Source organism: Colius striatus, chromosome 1 (assembly GCF_028858725.1).
Source record: "Colius striatus isolate bColStr4 chromosome 1, bColStr4.1.hap1, whole genome shotgun sequence".
Classification (NCBI taxonomy): Eukaryota; Metazoa; Chordata; class Aves; order Coliiformes; family Coliidae; genus Colius; species Colius striatus.
Genome location: NC_084759.1, coordinates 141,299,491 through 141,313,039, shown reverse-complemented (window position 1 = coordinate 141,313,039; position 13,549 = coordinate 141,299,491). Strand labels below are relative to the sequence as shown.

Sequence of the window (13,549 nt, the reverse complement as noted above, 5' to 3'; positions counted from 1 at the left end):
TTTCCTTGATACAGCCTGTTGCCCTTAACTTTTTCATTCAGTTACTGTACAGGCAGCGAGTGTCAACTTTTGCTGCAGACTGGAGGAAGCTACTCAAAATACCCACCAGTGATTCACCACAGATAGACAAACTGCAGCAGGGGTGCAATCCTCACCTATTGCACATAGTGCTGCACTTTCTCTGGGGGCAGGGTTCACACACACTAGCAAGCAGCCATGGCCCCTGTGTGCCCCCACAGCTCCCTAGCAGGACCTAGGGCACCGGCCCAGCTGGGAGCAGACAGAGCTGAGCACAAATCTGCTCATCCTGAATCAGAAACAGAGGCACTCACAGCACACAGGTATACATCCCCATCTAGACATTTAAGCCCAGAAATGTGCCTCTGGGCAGTTCCTTCATCTTGTTTTTTATCAGGAACAGGCAGGAGAAAAAGCTGCTGTTTTCATTGCCCAGTGACAGGAAATCTAAAGGGTCTGTTCTCTCTTGGTTTACACAGTGGTGAGTAGTTAACAGCGGGGTGATCTGCACTGTTTCTTCCTCCTAAATGTTGCTCTTTCAGTGGCATTTATACTCAAACTGCAGTCTTTGCAGCCTGGATGGGTACAGAGAGGGGGTTTCTGTGCACTTCTTTGCTCCATAGCAGTTCAAGTGGCAGGGTGACAGTGTTATCTTCCCCTGTGACAGGAGGTCACATTCCCACAGTGCTGCTAGTGGAAACCACCAGCTCCACAGGCTTCACACAGTATTTTAGGGAGTTAATGAACTGGGAAATGTGGCATTTTCTGTTCCTCTGCTCCCCTCCTCCACTGAGGCCCAGGTGAGTCTGCTGCCAGGGCAGCGCTCAGACGAATGTTGCCTTCACACAAGTGAAGGCTGAGGAACGTCAGAGCTGGTTATAGGCCCAGGGGAAAATGCTTAGGGACAAAGCAGATGCTGTGAGAAATGAACAGGCCAGAAGAAAAACTATTTTAAAATACTGCACCCTTGAACAGTAGCAGTGAAGCCAAAATAAAATGTTTTTGAAAAAACAAAAGTCGGCATGCAGACTGTGGGAAATACAAAGGGGTCATGAGAAATGTGAAAGGCCCAAGCACAGAGCAGCAGGAGCAAGTGACCATGGCCCAGCCCCTGGAAGCATGGCCACAGCAGCACAGGGACAGTGGGGTTGCCGGCTGTGCCCGTGAGGCCAGCAGCTGGGCAGGGGCCAGCACATACCATGCCCCCGTGGGGTTTCACACCCCAGAGCAGACCTGGTATCTGCTACTGTCTCTCGGCAGAGCGAGCAGCACAGGGCAGATGCCTGGCACCAGATTCACCAGAACCACTGGCTGAGGTGTTTGCTGAGGTAAAATATCTGAGCTAGGTCAGAAGAGAAAGCGTCTTTCTCCTCTAGTACAGTGTCAAAGGAGAACATCTTTTTTTCCAGTGTGGAGAGGAGGTGTAACAGAGGGGTTTATAGCACAACATACCCCTAATCCCCCAAAGTCCAGGCAAGCTGAAGGGTGAGGCTGAAGGCCTCAAGAGCCCCAAAGAGTAGCCTCAGCATCATGGGAGAGAGGGCAGGTTTGACTTGCCTCAGCTCGTCACTGGTATGCTGGGGCAGTGCAAGCCCAGGGAGCAGTACCAGGACAAGGAACAGTGCAGTGAGCTCTCGACATAGCATCCTCTGTGGCCCAGGGCCCCTGTTCCTCCTGTGCTGTTGTAACTCCTGCCTCTGTGCCAATGGCTTCCAGAACGCAGAGGAAAACTCTCGCATCTCAATCACCTTCTTCCGACTCTTCCGTGTGATGCGTCTTGTGAAGCTCCTGAGCCGAGGGGAGGGCATCCGGACACTGCTTTGGACCTTCATCAAGTCCTTCCAGGTATTCCTTCACTTATCTCTAAGTAAGACCTAACTTCTTATTATTTCCCTTGGTGGCTTCTCAGAGGGGAGGGGGAGGTTAACCCAAGTGCCTGAGCTCAAAGGCTGCTAGTCAGAGATGCATGTACCAGTGACACCATGGCACAAATGACCATCTAGTAAATGGAGGCAAAAATGACTGTCTGGGTATGACTTTCATCTTTAAAAGCATGAGTAACTGCTTGAGACCTTCCTGAACAGCCTTGATGATTCAGTTCAACTCAATTACTGCCTGTTTTCAATCACCTCTCTTTTTTTCAGTTTTAGATGTATTTTATACGTTTCTTTAAAAATACACAGTTGTGGGGAAGGCCTGAGTCTCAATTAAGTTTTCCTTAAGTCCTGATTTGAGGAATTTCACTGAATATTAGAGATATGTGACCCCCCCGCTTTCATTCAGGAAGAATTTCACGTTTTTGGATACACATCTTTGGCCTTGGTAACAATGCCAAGTTATTAAAATGCTGTTGCTTTTGCCCTGGGGGCAGGTTGCATTTCAGTGCTATGTAAAGTGCCAGAGTAGATAGGGAAATGTGAAGGAGACCAGACTGGATAAGACTCATCATCTTTCAGAGAAAGCAAACACCAGGAAATAGCTATTTGCTAGAAAAAAAACCTGCTTTTAAACCGAGCCGTAATTTAGCCACATATAGAAAAATGCTAGTTAAAGATGAAGCATAGCATTTTCCTGCATTTTACAAGTATTTGGTCTGGATTTACTAGAGCAGCACAATCTGGATGTTAGCTGGGGCAGGTCTTGAGGAGTGTCAGGGAAAGACAGCACAGAAATGCAAACGGTGATCTAAATGTGAGAAAAGATGCGGGACACATCACTGGGCAAAGCATGAAAGAGTAACTCATACAACACACAAGTCTTGAAACAGCAGCCACGTGTCCCTCAGATTGTGGCTTTAAATGGTCAATAACATTTGTGTTGACTCAAATGGGAAAGGAGCTGATCCACACTTTAAAACTTTAACCTCATCAGCTACAAACAGAAGCTGGGACCAAAGCCTGTGGAGATGTGGATCACTGTGGCTTCTGTCTGTCAGCAGAAGTAGCACATGTGTACACCAGGGATCAATCTGGACCTTTTTCAGTGCAAATATCTGGTGGTCTCAGTAGCCAGACCACCAAGCTCATGCAAGTGACTACCATTTTGCACACTCCTTGGCTGCCAGAGGATCTAATATTGCATAGCAGTTTTCTGACACTGCTGTACCACATGCCACTTTTTCCATTGCTTACATGGTTGCTAAATTCCAGGTTGTTATTTGAGCGGCTCCAGTGGGAACCATTTTGTCTGCATACGTAGGAATGAGATTCCCTTGGCACAGTTCAGCCATGCCTGATGCAGGGGACAGAGTCACACTTTCCAGTTCATGCTTCTCCTCCCCTTGCCCTGTGCCCCTCAAGCTTCTTTAGCAATATCTCACTCTTATCCTGAGCTCAGCTTATGGTCGCTCTTGGCTGGAGGAGATGGAAAGGATGGGATAGGGAGTGCCCAGTACTTCCCTCCAGTGACCTTCAGACCTCTTCAATTGGAGAGTCACTTTTAGGCAGGGTTGTAGGGTGATGAGAGAAAGTATCAAGGGAGATATTGTGTACAGCAAGAAGGAAAAAAAAATAATAATAAAAAAGCACTGCAAACAAGTGCCTTTTCCCTTGAAAGCTTTTAGCCATTTATAACACGGTATTCTCTGCTCAGAGCTCCTCCTCCTGCAGCTACTGGGAGGCTCCTTTTGCCACTAAGAATAGCCACCATGCAGACCTCTCAACTCAGCCATTCCCACTGTCAAAATCTGGGATCCCTGCAGATTTTGTCTGGCATGGACTCTTCTCTGTGTCCCCAAATGCTTCCAGGAAGCATTTCTGCTCACACAGGGCAGTCTAAGAAGCAATGAACTTGTGCTGGAATTCAGATCCCATTGTAGCTACTGTATACCCCATGTATGGTGCACAGTGCTTACATACAAGCTGGGGCAGCGGTCAGAAGAGCGTGTGGTGGGAAAATATTCAGTGGGGTTTCCGCCTGCAGAGACAGCAACAGAGCCCAGGCTGGTGAGTGGGAGGAGTAGGAAGTGAGAGGGGTGCTGAGGGCAAGGCAAGGCCGTGGGAATCACAAGGACAAAATGGTAAAGCCAGAGAAGGACAGAGACGGAGGAGGACAGATACAGAAGAGTTGAATACGGGAGGTGGGGGGCTGAAGGAGCCGTGGGGAATAAGGGGCAGAGATGAGTAGGAAGGTGCATCAGTGGAGAGGAATAAGCTGAGCAGTAGAACATGGAAAAATATGAAGGATCATGTGGCCAGGAGAGTGCACTTTTCCCATCCCCATTTGAAAGATAGATCTAATAAGGTTGTACACCTCAGGTCTTGTCTGGACACTATCCCAGGAGCTCTTCTTAGGTCTTATGTGTATGAAGTCCTTACTAGATCATCACAAAATGTTTGGATCCCAATTCTGAGCTGGAGTATCTCCAGTGACATCTTAGGGTAACCTTACAAGTTTGTCTGACTTCACAAAACACAGAGGAATCTGTCCCTGAGCCTCAGGATGATGAATACAGACCTTGTTTGAAGGTTGGAATTTTTGCCATTTTAATAATCAGATCTCTTTGAGGTGATTTCTGTGGATCTTAATCAAATCTCCAGAGCAGTCAGAATCAGAACATTTTTCCTTGATCCTTCAGAGTTAAACAGGGTTTAACTCTGTTGAATTTAGGCCTAAATTTAACTAAACTAAATAATCTTATATTTTAAAAAATAATACTGTTCCAGGCTTTTTATACTCTGCAAAACAGGGTGCTCAAAATTCAGATCAGTTTTCAGCCTAAATATGTCCTCCCATTGCCTCTTAAGTAAGGTCTGGAAATCTCTGGTCTAAGCACTATATATTTCAAAAGCATCAAGGCGTAAAATTCCTCCCCAAAAGCCTGTGAGGTCCCAAGCTGTGCCCTTGATTCCTGCTAGTGGCAGAGGAAACTGATAGCACTCAACACTTTGCTGATTGCACTGGCCTCTTCCTTATGAGGCAGCTCCGCGTATCAGGGCACTGCATTTCCCCTTCAGCAGCTGATCACAGACACTTAGTGCCTTGCAGACACCATCAGAGACACCTAACACTGAACAGCGAATGAGGCTGACACTGCTTTAGGTACTTAAGGTTGTACCAGCCATTGTAGCAGAAACCTTGAATTTGGATCTCAGCAACAGTTGAGGTTTTTTTATTTCACCAGACTGGACCCAGAAAAATCACATTGACATTAGTGCCAGAATAATACTGGTTATGAGAATTTTCTCCTCTCGATAAGCAGCTGTAGACATTGTTTTTGCCATTGCTTTCCTCAGTCCGTGAAGGGCAGGACCGACTTGAACGCAGCAGAGCTTCCACCGTCAGGAGTGGGAGCAGAGGCAGAACCTCCCAGAGCTCGGCGGTAGGAAGGCTAGCAAGTGTGGGCCTGTAGAGGCATCTAGTGGCCACCTCGCCCAATTACAGACTCCACGCTTGGGGCCAGCCTCTGCCCAGTTTCCCAAATCCGGGAGCATGAACCAGGCTCCTGTGTGCTGGGCTCAGTGGAGACAGTTCTCTCTTTTCTTTTTTTTCCCTTTCTAGGCTCTCCCCTATGTGGCTCTTTTAATAGTGATGTTGTTCTTCATCTACGCCGTGATCGGGATGCAGGTAAGCAACACTGAAGAGCTCAACTGTCTCTTATCTTCTCCTGTTAGAGTTTTGGGAATTGACTTACAAAGTAACTAGATCAACAAGTGGTTGTAGGGCTTTACAAGAACGTTTTCTTCCAGTAAGGTAAGATGGCAGCTAATCTTGCTTGGAAAATGTTTTCTGCCTATGCACTTCTACCAGGAAAAGAGTCATAAACCAACACAATTCCTTTAATGGCGGAATTCAATATGCAAAAGGTAAAAGGACTGCACCTGCCCTCCAGACTCTCAAACAAGTATCCAGCCACAGTGCCAAAGGAGATTCACTGCCTCGCTCATTGGTTCAAAATAGTTGTTTCACTGGGCTTATGGCTGTGCTGCACTGAACAAACCCAATTTTTCCCTCACATCATTTTCACGCTGCTGTAACTTCCACTGAGCTGTAAAAAGCAGCTTCTGATTTACACCCATGAAGGTAAATGTGGGATCAGACTCAAAGTACTGATGCTCTTTGTGCCAGTTCTTCAGGAAGCTGCATCAATACAATATCCTATTCAGTTTGCAAAATGAACTTGGAACCAGACCGAGTATTCATCTGTGCAAGAAACTGATGTTGCATACAGACCATTGAAGAAAACGTGATATAGGCACAGCCTATGACCTTCCCAGCCTCATTTGCTGTTCTGCTTTACAAACAGAGCTTCGCTTTCCACTTCTATTTGAATCAAAGATCTCGGACAAGTCAGCCATCTGCAACTAGAGACTAAAGTATAGAAAGACATGGTACAGTTGCTTCCAACAGGCTTCTTGGTTTCACAACACTGACAGAATTTGTATCAAAATTCATCTGACCCCTGAGACTTTGTTTTAATTTGTTTCCTCTTTTCACATCTTTTCACAGACTCCATCTACCCTGCCCCAGTTTGAGAAATACAACTAATCTTTTATGAGTTACCACAGGTTATCTCAATTGTCCCCAGTAATTACAGCTGTCATTTAGTCTGCTAATCTCGTACCAGAAACTGACATCTTTGCCTTTAATATCTGACTAGCTCAAATGGCCAAGATCCTTCAGGATTACCTGTGCTACGCAGAAGCTCATTTGAGTGTGAGATACACTGGTACACTTGTGTCATGTAGCTACACAAAGCATTAAAAATTACTTCCAAGCACCCATGCATATAGGGTCTACAGTGATCTGCCAGGGCTAGATATTTTATTCTGCAATTCTATTCTGTTTTCTGTCAGCTTGTTCTAAGTCGGCTATTGAAGCCTTGGCTGACATTCAAGCCTGTGTTTAAAACATCTCAGCAGCCTGAAGATCATACATCTGTCTTTCACATTGATCTAGATTACTAGATTGCCTCCTGCCCTCCTGCCTTCCTATGAGAAAACCAACTTTTCTCATCGTCTGCCATTCGTTAGAGCTCACAGACCTGTTATCATCACTTTTTGTCCAAATGGCATCTCAGGTATTCTGTGTGCTACTCGCTTGAACCTACTCACACACAGGGACACATAGGAAGGAAAATCCTCCCTCACTCCATTAAGAAGCTACCTTGAAAGACTAGATGTACCAGATCTGATGAAAATATAAGAATTTTCTACATGAAGGAGACCTACCTCTTGATCTCAGCTACTGCTCTGACATGGAGTCTAACAACATTCAAGCCTCACTACCTAATGTGCTCAAGTGGAAAAATCCAAATTGATGTTGATGGATGAAGCCACTCATATCATTGCTGAGGAGGCACAGACTGGAGAGACTGTGAAAGAGGAACCTCTACCTATAGCTCCTAGTAGGTGCCTAATGCAAAGCACCCATAGCGGCTGCCACCAGTGCCTCATGTGTGAGGGAAGCCGAAGAATTGAAAGGAAAATTAGACTTCCAGTGAGGGAAATTCCCTTGCCTACGCTTGTCTGAAATGAAAAATACAGGCTGCCTCAGCTTAAACTGCCTCTGAGCATCTAAACTGTCCCCCTACTCCTCCTCAGTGCAGCTGGAGCCACTGTCTCTACGCTGCTACCCACCGCGTGGGGGCAGCGGGGCCAGGGAAGGCCTACACATCCAGGAGGAACCCCTGCAGAAAGCCTGCTGTGTACAGACCCTCCCTCCCATCTGGCACAGTCTCCCTGCCATTGTCCCTGTGCTTCTTTCCACATTGTTGTTTCTCTTGGGGTGTTAATTATCGGTGACGTTCACTTGAAGAGAAGCTCCATATTCCCTCGGAGCTGCTCGGTTCCTGCTGCTCATTTTGGCTACGAGATTACAGCTCTCAGTCCTTGAGATCTCTGTCACTTTGCTATCAATGGGGAATAAATAGTCCTGACTGACTATGCTGTGCAGAGACCTTTCTGCCAGGCAAGGTCTGTTAAGCTCTCAGTCCCAGTGCCCACAACTACCAAAGGTATATATAAGACTTTTCAAAGAAGCCTGAAACTCTTCTGCGCTGGGGATTTCACGTCCAAGGGCTGGCCACTAAAAAGGCTTACTGATGGTTACAGGCTTTGTGCTGTGGCTGGATGACTAGTTGCTGCATCAACAGTTGATTGGGCATGGAAGGAAGCTGTAAAACCATCCTTGTTCGGGCAAATCTGGTCATCATCTTCACAGTGCTGCACTCTGCAGGGGAGATGAAACACCTGCTGGTGACAAAGCGTGGCTACTAGAAGGGCAGGCATTTGGACAATCTCCAGACCCAAGGCAACTTATTTTACGTTGTTCTGGGAAGATACAAGGAACCCCACAGAGCTGGAAGCTCAAAGCTTTGCAGCTGCTGGTCTTTTGCTATCATTTCCTCATGGTGAAGACAGATAACAATGAAAGGAGCCTTTTCGTCTGTCCTATTGATTTCTTTCAGCTAGATCCCCTCCCCATATTGAATGCCTGTTAAAATAAGGCCTCATATCACATATTCACAGTGTATTAAATAACAAGAGATGCCTCTTGTTACAAAGTTACAGCTTTTTTGGTGATAAAGCACAAGCAAGGGAAGCAACAGCAAACCTGAAAGACCTGCAGAAATTATTTTCTTAAGAGCAGATTCTATTGAATGTCAGAGTCAGGGAGAAACTAAGAGCTACAGGTGACAAGAGGTTTGGGGATTTTGTGGGGCTAACCTGAAAAGACCTTTGCTTTCTGCCAGGTGTTTGGTAAAATTGCGCTGAACGATACCACAGAAATCAACCGCAACAACAACTTCCAGACCTTCCCCCAGGCAGTGCTGCTGCTTTTCAGGTGGGTGTCTGACAGTTCTGGATTGTGTCAGTCTGGGAGCACGATTCCTCTGCTCTTGGGCATAGCTTATCTCCTTCTACTGTGTCATGCTCACGAGGTGAGTAGAAACATGTTTTCCCTTAGCGGGGGAGCCTAGGAGTTACATCAGATGAAAGGACCAGTCCATTAAGCCTTGTACCCTGCCAGCTGACACTGCCCAACACTCAGTGCTGGGGAAGGAGGCAAGTCCTCCTACTCAGCAGGAACATAGCCAATTTTCAGTGCTCTCAAATGTTGATATGCACCACAAACTCCTCCTTTCGTTCAAATCTAGCCAGTACGACTTCCAACTTATCTTAGCTGGGAAAGGGACATGAATTCCCACTCATGCTTTGGCATATCCATGCCCAGCTCAGCATAGCACAACACCCTGCTCCAGCTATGGCCAGGTGTGCCAGGGAAGGGAAGGGGTGATGAAGGGGTGTGGAATTGGCACAAGTTCAATGCTTTGTCTTTGTTTTCAAGGAGTTTTTTTCATGCAGTCCATAGCCATGTCACACATGCCTTTATGACTTTGTCTGGTTGGACCATGACAGCCCCATATCCAAACTAGCCAAAGCTAGTAAGGAACAAAATGCTGTTGATGGCAATAATGCCAAAAAAAAGGAGCAGATGTGCCAATGTGAGTCAAAGCCTGGCTATGGGCCTACCTTGCTCTTAACTGACCTCTGTCACAAAATTCCCATTAATGTTCATGGGAGCAGGAAGAGATTGCTAATGTGCCAGTCCTTCTCATATCAAAGGTCACTGCTGTCTTCCATTGTCCTTTGCCATGCCCAGGTGTGCCACAGGTGAGGCCTGGCAGGAAATCATGCTGGCATGTCTCCCAGATAAGAAGTGTGACCCAGAGTCAGAACCGGCCAACTCCACTGAAGCCGATCACTCCTGTGGCAGCAGCTTCGCCGTCTTCTATTTCATCAGCTTCTACATGCTCTGTGCCTTCCTGGTAAGTCTGCCCCAGCAACAGCAACCTGCCCTTCGTCAGACTGAACCCCTTCCTCCCCAGATATCAGCACTGCACAGCAGAAGAATGGTCTCAAAGAGAAGAAAACTCCCCAGGGGTTCTTTCCCAGCAACATCCTTTCAGTGATAACACCCCCATGGTCACTGCCATTCCTGCCTCCCTCCAGCTCTGAGGGATGCTCTTCCAATCCCAATCCTTTTTGCACAGCAAAGGAGCACTCTTCCCTGCCACCCCTCCCCCCGCCCCCCCGCCCAAAGGAGAAAACCAAATTAGCGTGTTGTGGGCTGTGCTGAGGCTAGCAACGCCTCAGCCACACTTCCCACCTTCCCTCCTACCTTCCTTCTGGCTGCTGAGCAGGTTTTTCCTCCCCTGCCAGCAGCAATGACTGTGAGAATACACATACCCCACTTGCATCTGCTCCGTGTTGGCAATGCGGCATTGCTCAGAGCGACAGCACATGCTCTGCAGCTGGCATCAGTGCACAAAACTCTCCCAGTGAACAGCAGCAACATTTTTTAAGTTTTGGTCTTGGGCCAGAAGAAAGGACTTTTTTCTCAGCCCCACTACCTACAGAGGATAAATCCCAAGTTCCCCCACCACTGCCCCATTCTGCCAGGCAAAGATACAGGTAAATAGAAAGCTATCACAGCATATCTAAGCTGTGATATCTAGGCCCAGAAAACTTGGGCTTCATCCATTTAGTAGGGAAGAGAAAAATGTGACTAGCTGAGAATATCTCACCTCTGGGATCTTCCCATTTAAACTGAGGGGCTGTCATGGATGAACAGAGAATCAATCCCCAATTAACTCCTGTTTTTTTAAGTCCAAATCCAGACCTTAAACGGAGAATCCAGTAAAGTCTACTGTTACCTGCCTTGTCCATCAAGTCATCTCTGTCCTTGTTTGCAGATCATCAATCTTTTTGTAGCTGTTATAATGGATAACTTTGATTACCTGACACGGGACTGGTCCATTTTAGGACCACACCACCTGGATGAGTTTAAAAGGATCTGGGCAGAGTATGACCCTGAAGCCAAGTAAGTAACCCAGCCTGGATATCAGAGCTCCTCAGGAGAACAAGCCCATTGTTTTCTGTTTTCTTGACCTAGTGCAGTAAGTGCCATGTTCCTCCTGCAGGAACAAATTTTTTCTGAAAAAAATCCTAAAATACATACTTCCACTAGATATTGCTGATGAGTCCATAAGCCAGCAGTGCAAGGAGACACACAAAACTCCCAGCATTTAGGCTGCACCGTTAGCTAGAAGGACATTGCTTCACTTCCATTTGAGGAAAGATAAAGACCTTTCAGGGAGAGGTGACAGGAGATTGAGCAAAGGAGGTTAGAGAGTTGGTTTATCGTTGCATGTGTTTGGGCTAATGATCTGTGACTCTTCTATTTGACTATTCACAATAGAACTGCTGCACTCAAATCTCCACTTTGTCATATGTCATGCAGGCCCATCACAACCTGTACCTTCACATGGTTGCATTACATTGTCTGCAGGGTTATTCACATCAGCAGACTTGCAGGGATTTAACATTACAGAAGAACAACTCACACAAAGGCTTAACTGACATTCAGTATTACATGCTCTGTTTGACACATGTTTAGGCTTAACGCGCACTTAGATCCCTGTGGCATTACAGTACAGTTGACAATTGAAATTGCAAAGCCCCCTTCATAATGCAAAAACTGTGTAAAAAGATCTTGGCATAAAGTAAAAGCAGATCTCTTTAGTAGACATAGTGTCAAGATTAATTTGGGCTCTGGTTCTGCAATATGTGAGGCCATGTCACATTATCAGAGTGATACGTAAATTAAAACCCTTCTTCCTCTCCATGGTGACATCCCAGAGAGAATTTTAATATGGATAGGGGATAAGCACAGAATTCTAATAAATATGCTGTTTGTTAACAAAACAGATGCTCCTATTTGTGCTTGTTTGAAGGCAAGACTGCAGGGACTGAAGCCATATAATAGATAGCCACTCAGTCCAGATGACATCCTGTTCCTTCTCATCTATAAATGGAAAGCTCTTTTTTTTTCCCTCTTCCCCATCCATGCCCTATGCTTAAAGACCTGCCTCCAGCTCTGGTAGCTCTGCTCCCTCCATGAGAAAATTCCTCTTTAGAGATTCCATTTACAGAACTTAAAAGAAACCCATCTGCCCCTGGGAAGGAAGTTCAGCACTTTGTTTTGCACTGGCTCCAGTGACAACCGAAAGCATAAATAAGCATCAAAAGACAGTGGCTCGGGGCTGTTTGTATGGGAGGTAAAGCACCAGGAAAAGGAAAAGAAAAAAAAAAAAAAAAGAGGCCTTTTGTATCTCTATGCCTGCTAGAACCCTGACACCAAGAAGTTAATGAGCTGTAGATTTTGAGCAGGTCAAGGGTGGGGAGGGGTGGGCAGCCCCAAATTGTTCATGTACTAAGAAGTTGCAGCTTTCAAAACCTGGAAGTCAATTCTTGCAACTATTGACTTGTGTATGACTGATAGCTGGGTTTTCTGTACTAGTAAAGGTCACAGGAGTGCTGGGCAAAGCCTGAGCAGTGCACTGAATGCAAGAGGCCTGAAATCATACCTTAAGCTACATCTGGGCTACAGGGAGTGGCAGTGTGGGGCTGGAAAGATCTCAGTGATACTTCTAGCTGCATCTACAGGCAGACCAGTAGGTTGCCCTGTAGTCAAGATACAACCTTCACTGTACTTTCTTCTTTAGGGGTCGGATCAAACACTTGGACGTGGTGACACTGCTACGACGGATTCAGCCCCCCTTGGGCTTTGGGAAGCTCTGCCCTCACCGGGTGGCTTGCAAAGTAAGTCACACTGTGGCTCAGGGAAGGCTTGGGGTTACAGCAGCTAAATAGCCCATTGTGGTGTTTTCCAGCCAACTTCTGCTCAGCCCAGGTACCTCCCAGGCTGCTGCCCACCAGCCAACAGCATGTGTTTGAACACCCTCCTGCTGCTCCTCAGCTCCTCTCGCTGGCAAGAAAATAGCCAAGAGCTGGAGGATGACCAGCAGGCAGGTTATCCACTAGTCAGAGACATCAGCCCAGTGCCAGCCCCCTCTCTACAGGGCATCCATGCTAACTACAGCTCTCACGTATCGAGCACTGAATCAGTCACATGTATGTTTTCAGTATCAAACACCTATCCCAAGACAGGTTAGGACAGACAGAAATAACAGAGTGAGTAAAAATATCTCTGATATTTTCTTTGGAATAAGCAGCACACAAAAAACCTAGTGTTGTCTCTCATTCTTGCTTAAATAACAGACGGATGTTAAACAGCAAGGTGAGCCTGACATTAGACTACATCAAGGACAGGTATTCTGTGAAAATGTCTCACATTTCTTTGACTGTGAAACTCCAGCTATGAAAAAAGACTCTCTGTAGTGAATAATGACATGTTTGTAACCTTTATGCTTCCTTCACTTTAAATTCTTTGCTCATCTTCTCACGAGTCCCAGAGTTTGTACGTGACACTTGTAGCTGGCTTTTATATTAGTCTCAGAGCAAAATACAAAGCCTGGAGCTTATATGCAGAAAGATGGGACTTCTTGGGCCTACTGTGGATCCCTTTCAGTCTACTGTCTAGCAATTGTCTGTTGTCTCCATCTGGCTCAAACCCTGCAGTCTACGGTTGCAGTGCTAGTGATGGGGAATGACACCCTTTCTTCCATTTGGGTATAGATCCAGGCAGAAGACAAGAGCTTGAACTAAATCAAGCCCTGAAAGTATAA

At 46.3% G+C, this 13,549-nt stretch overlaps 1 protein-coding gene across 3 annotated transcripts in view; it reads left to right on the top strand.

Annotated features, from left to right (window-relative positions):
* Positions 1 to 13,549, top strand: part of CACNA1C (calcium voltage-gated channel subunit alpha1 C) — a 486,392-nt gene that overhangs the window by 457,885 nt on the left and 14,958 nt on the right. For all 3 annotated transcript variants that reach the window (XM_062009912.1, XM_062009929.1, XM_062009919.1), the window contains 6 exons: positions 1,735 to 1,863; positions 5,518 to 5,583; positions 8,711 to 8,802; positions 9,622 to 9,787; positions 10,715 to 10,842; positions 12,527 to 12,623. In XM_062009912.1, coding sequence (XP_061865896.1) covers positions 1,735 to 1,863; positions 5,518 to 5,583; positions 8,711 to 8,802; positions 9,622 to 9,787; positions 10,715 to 10,842; positions 12,527 to 12,623 — 678 coding nt within the window. The remainder of the gene's footprint in view (positions 1 to 1,734; positions 1,864 to 5,517; positions 5,584 to 8,710; positions 8,803 to 9,621; positions 9,788 to 10,714; positions 10,843 to 12,526; positions 12,624 to 13,549) is intronic.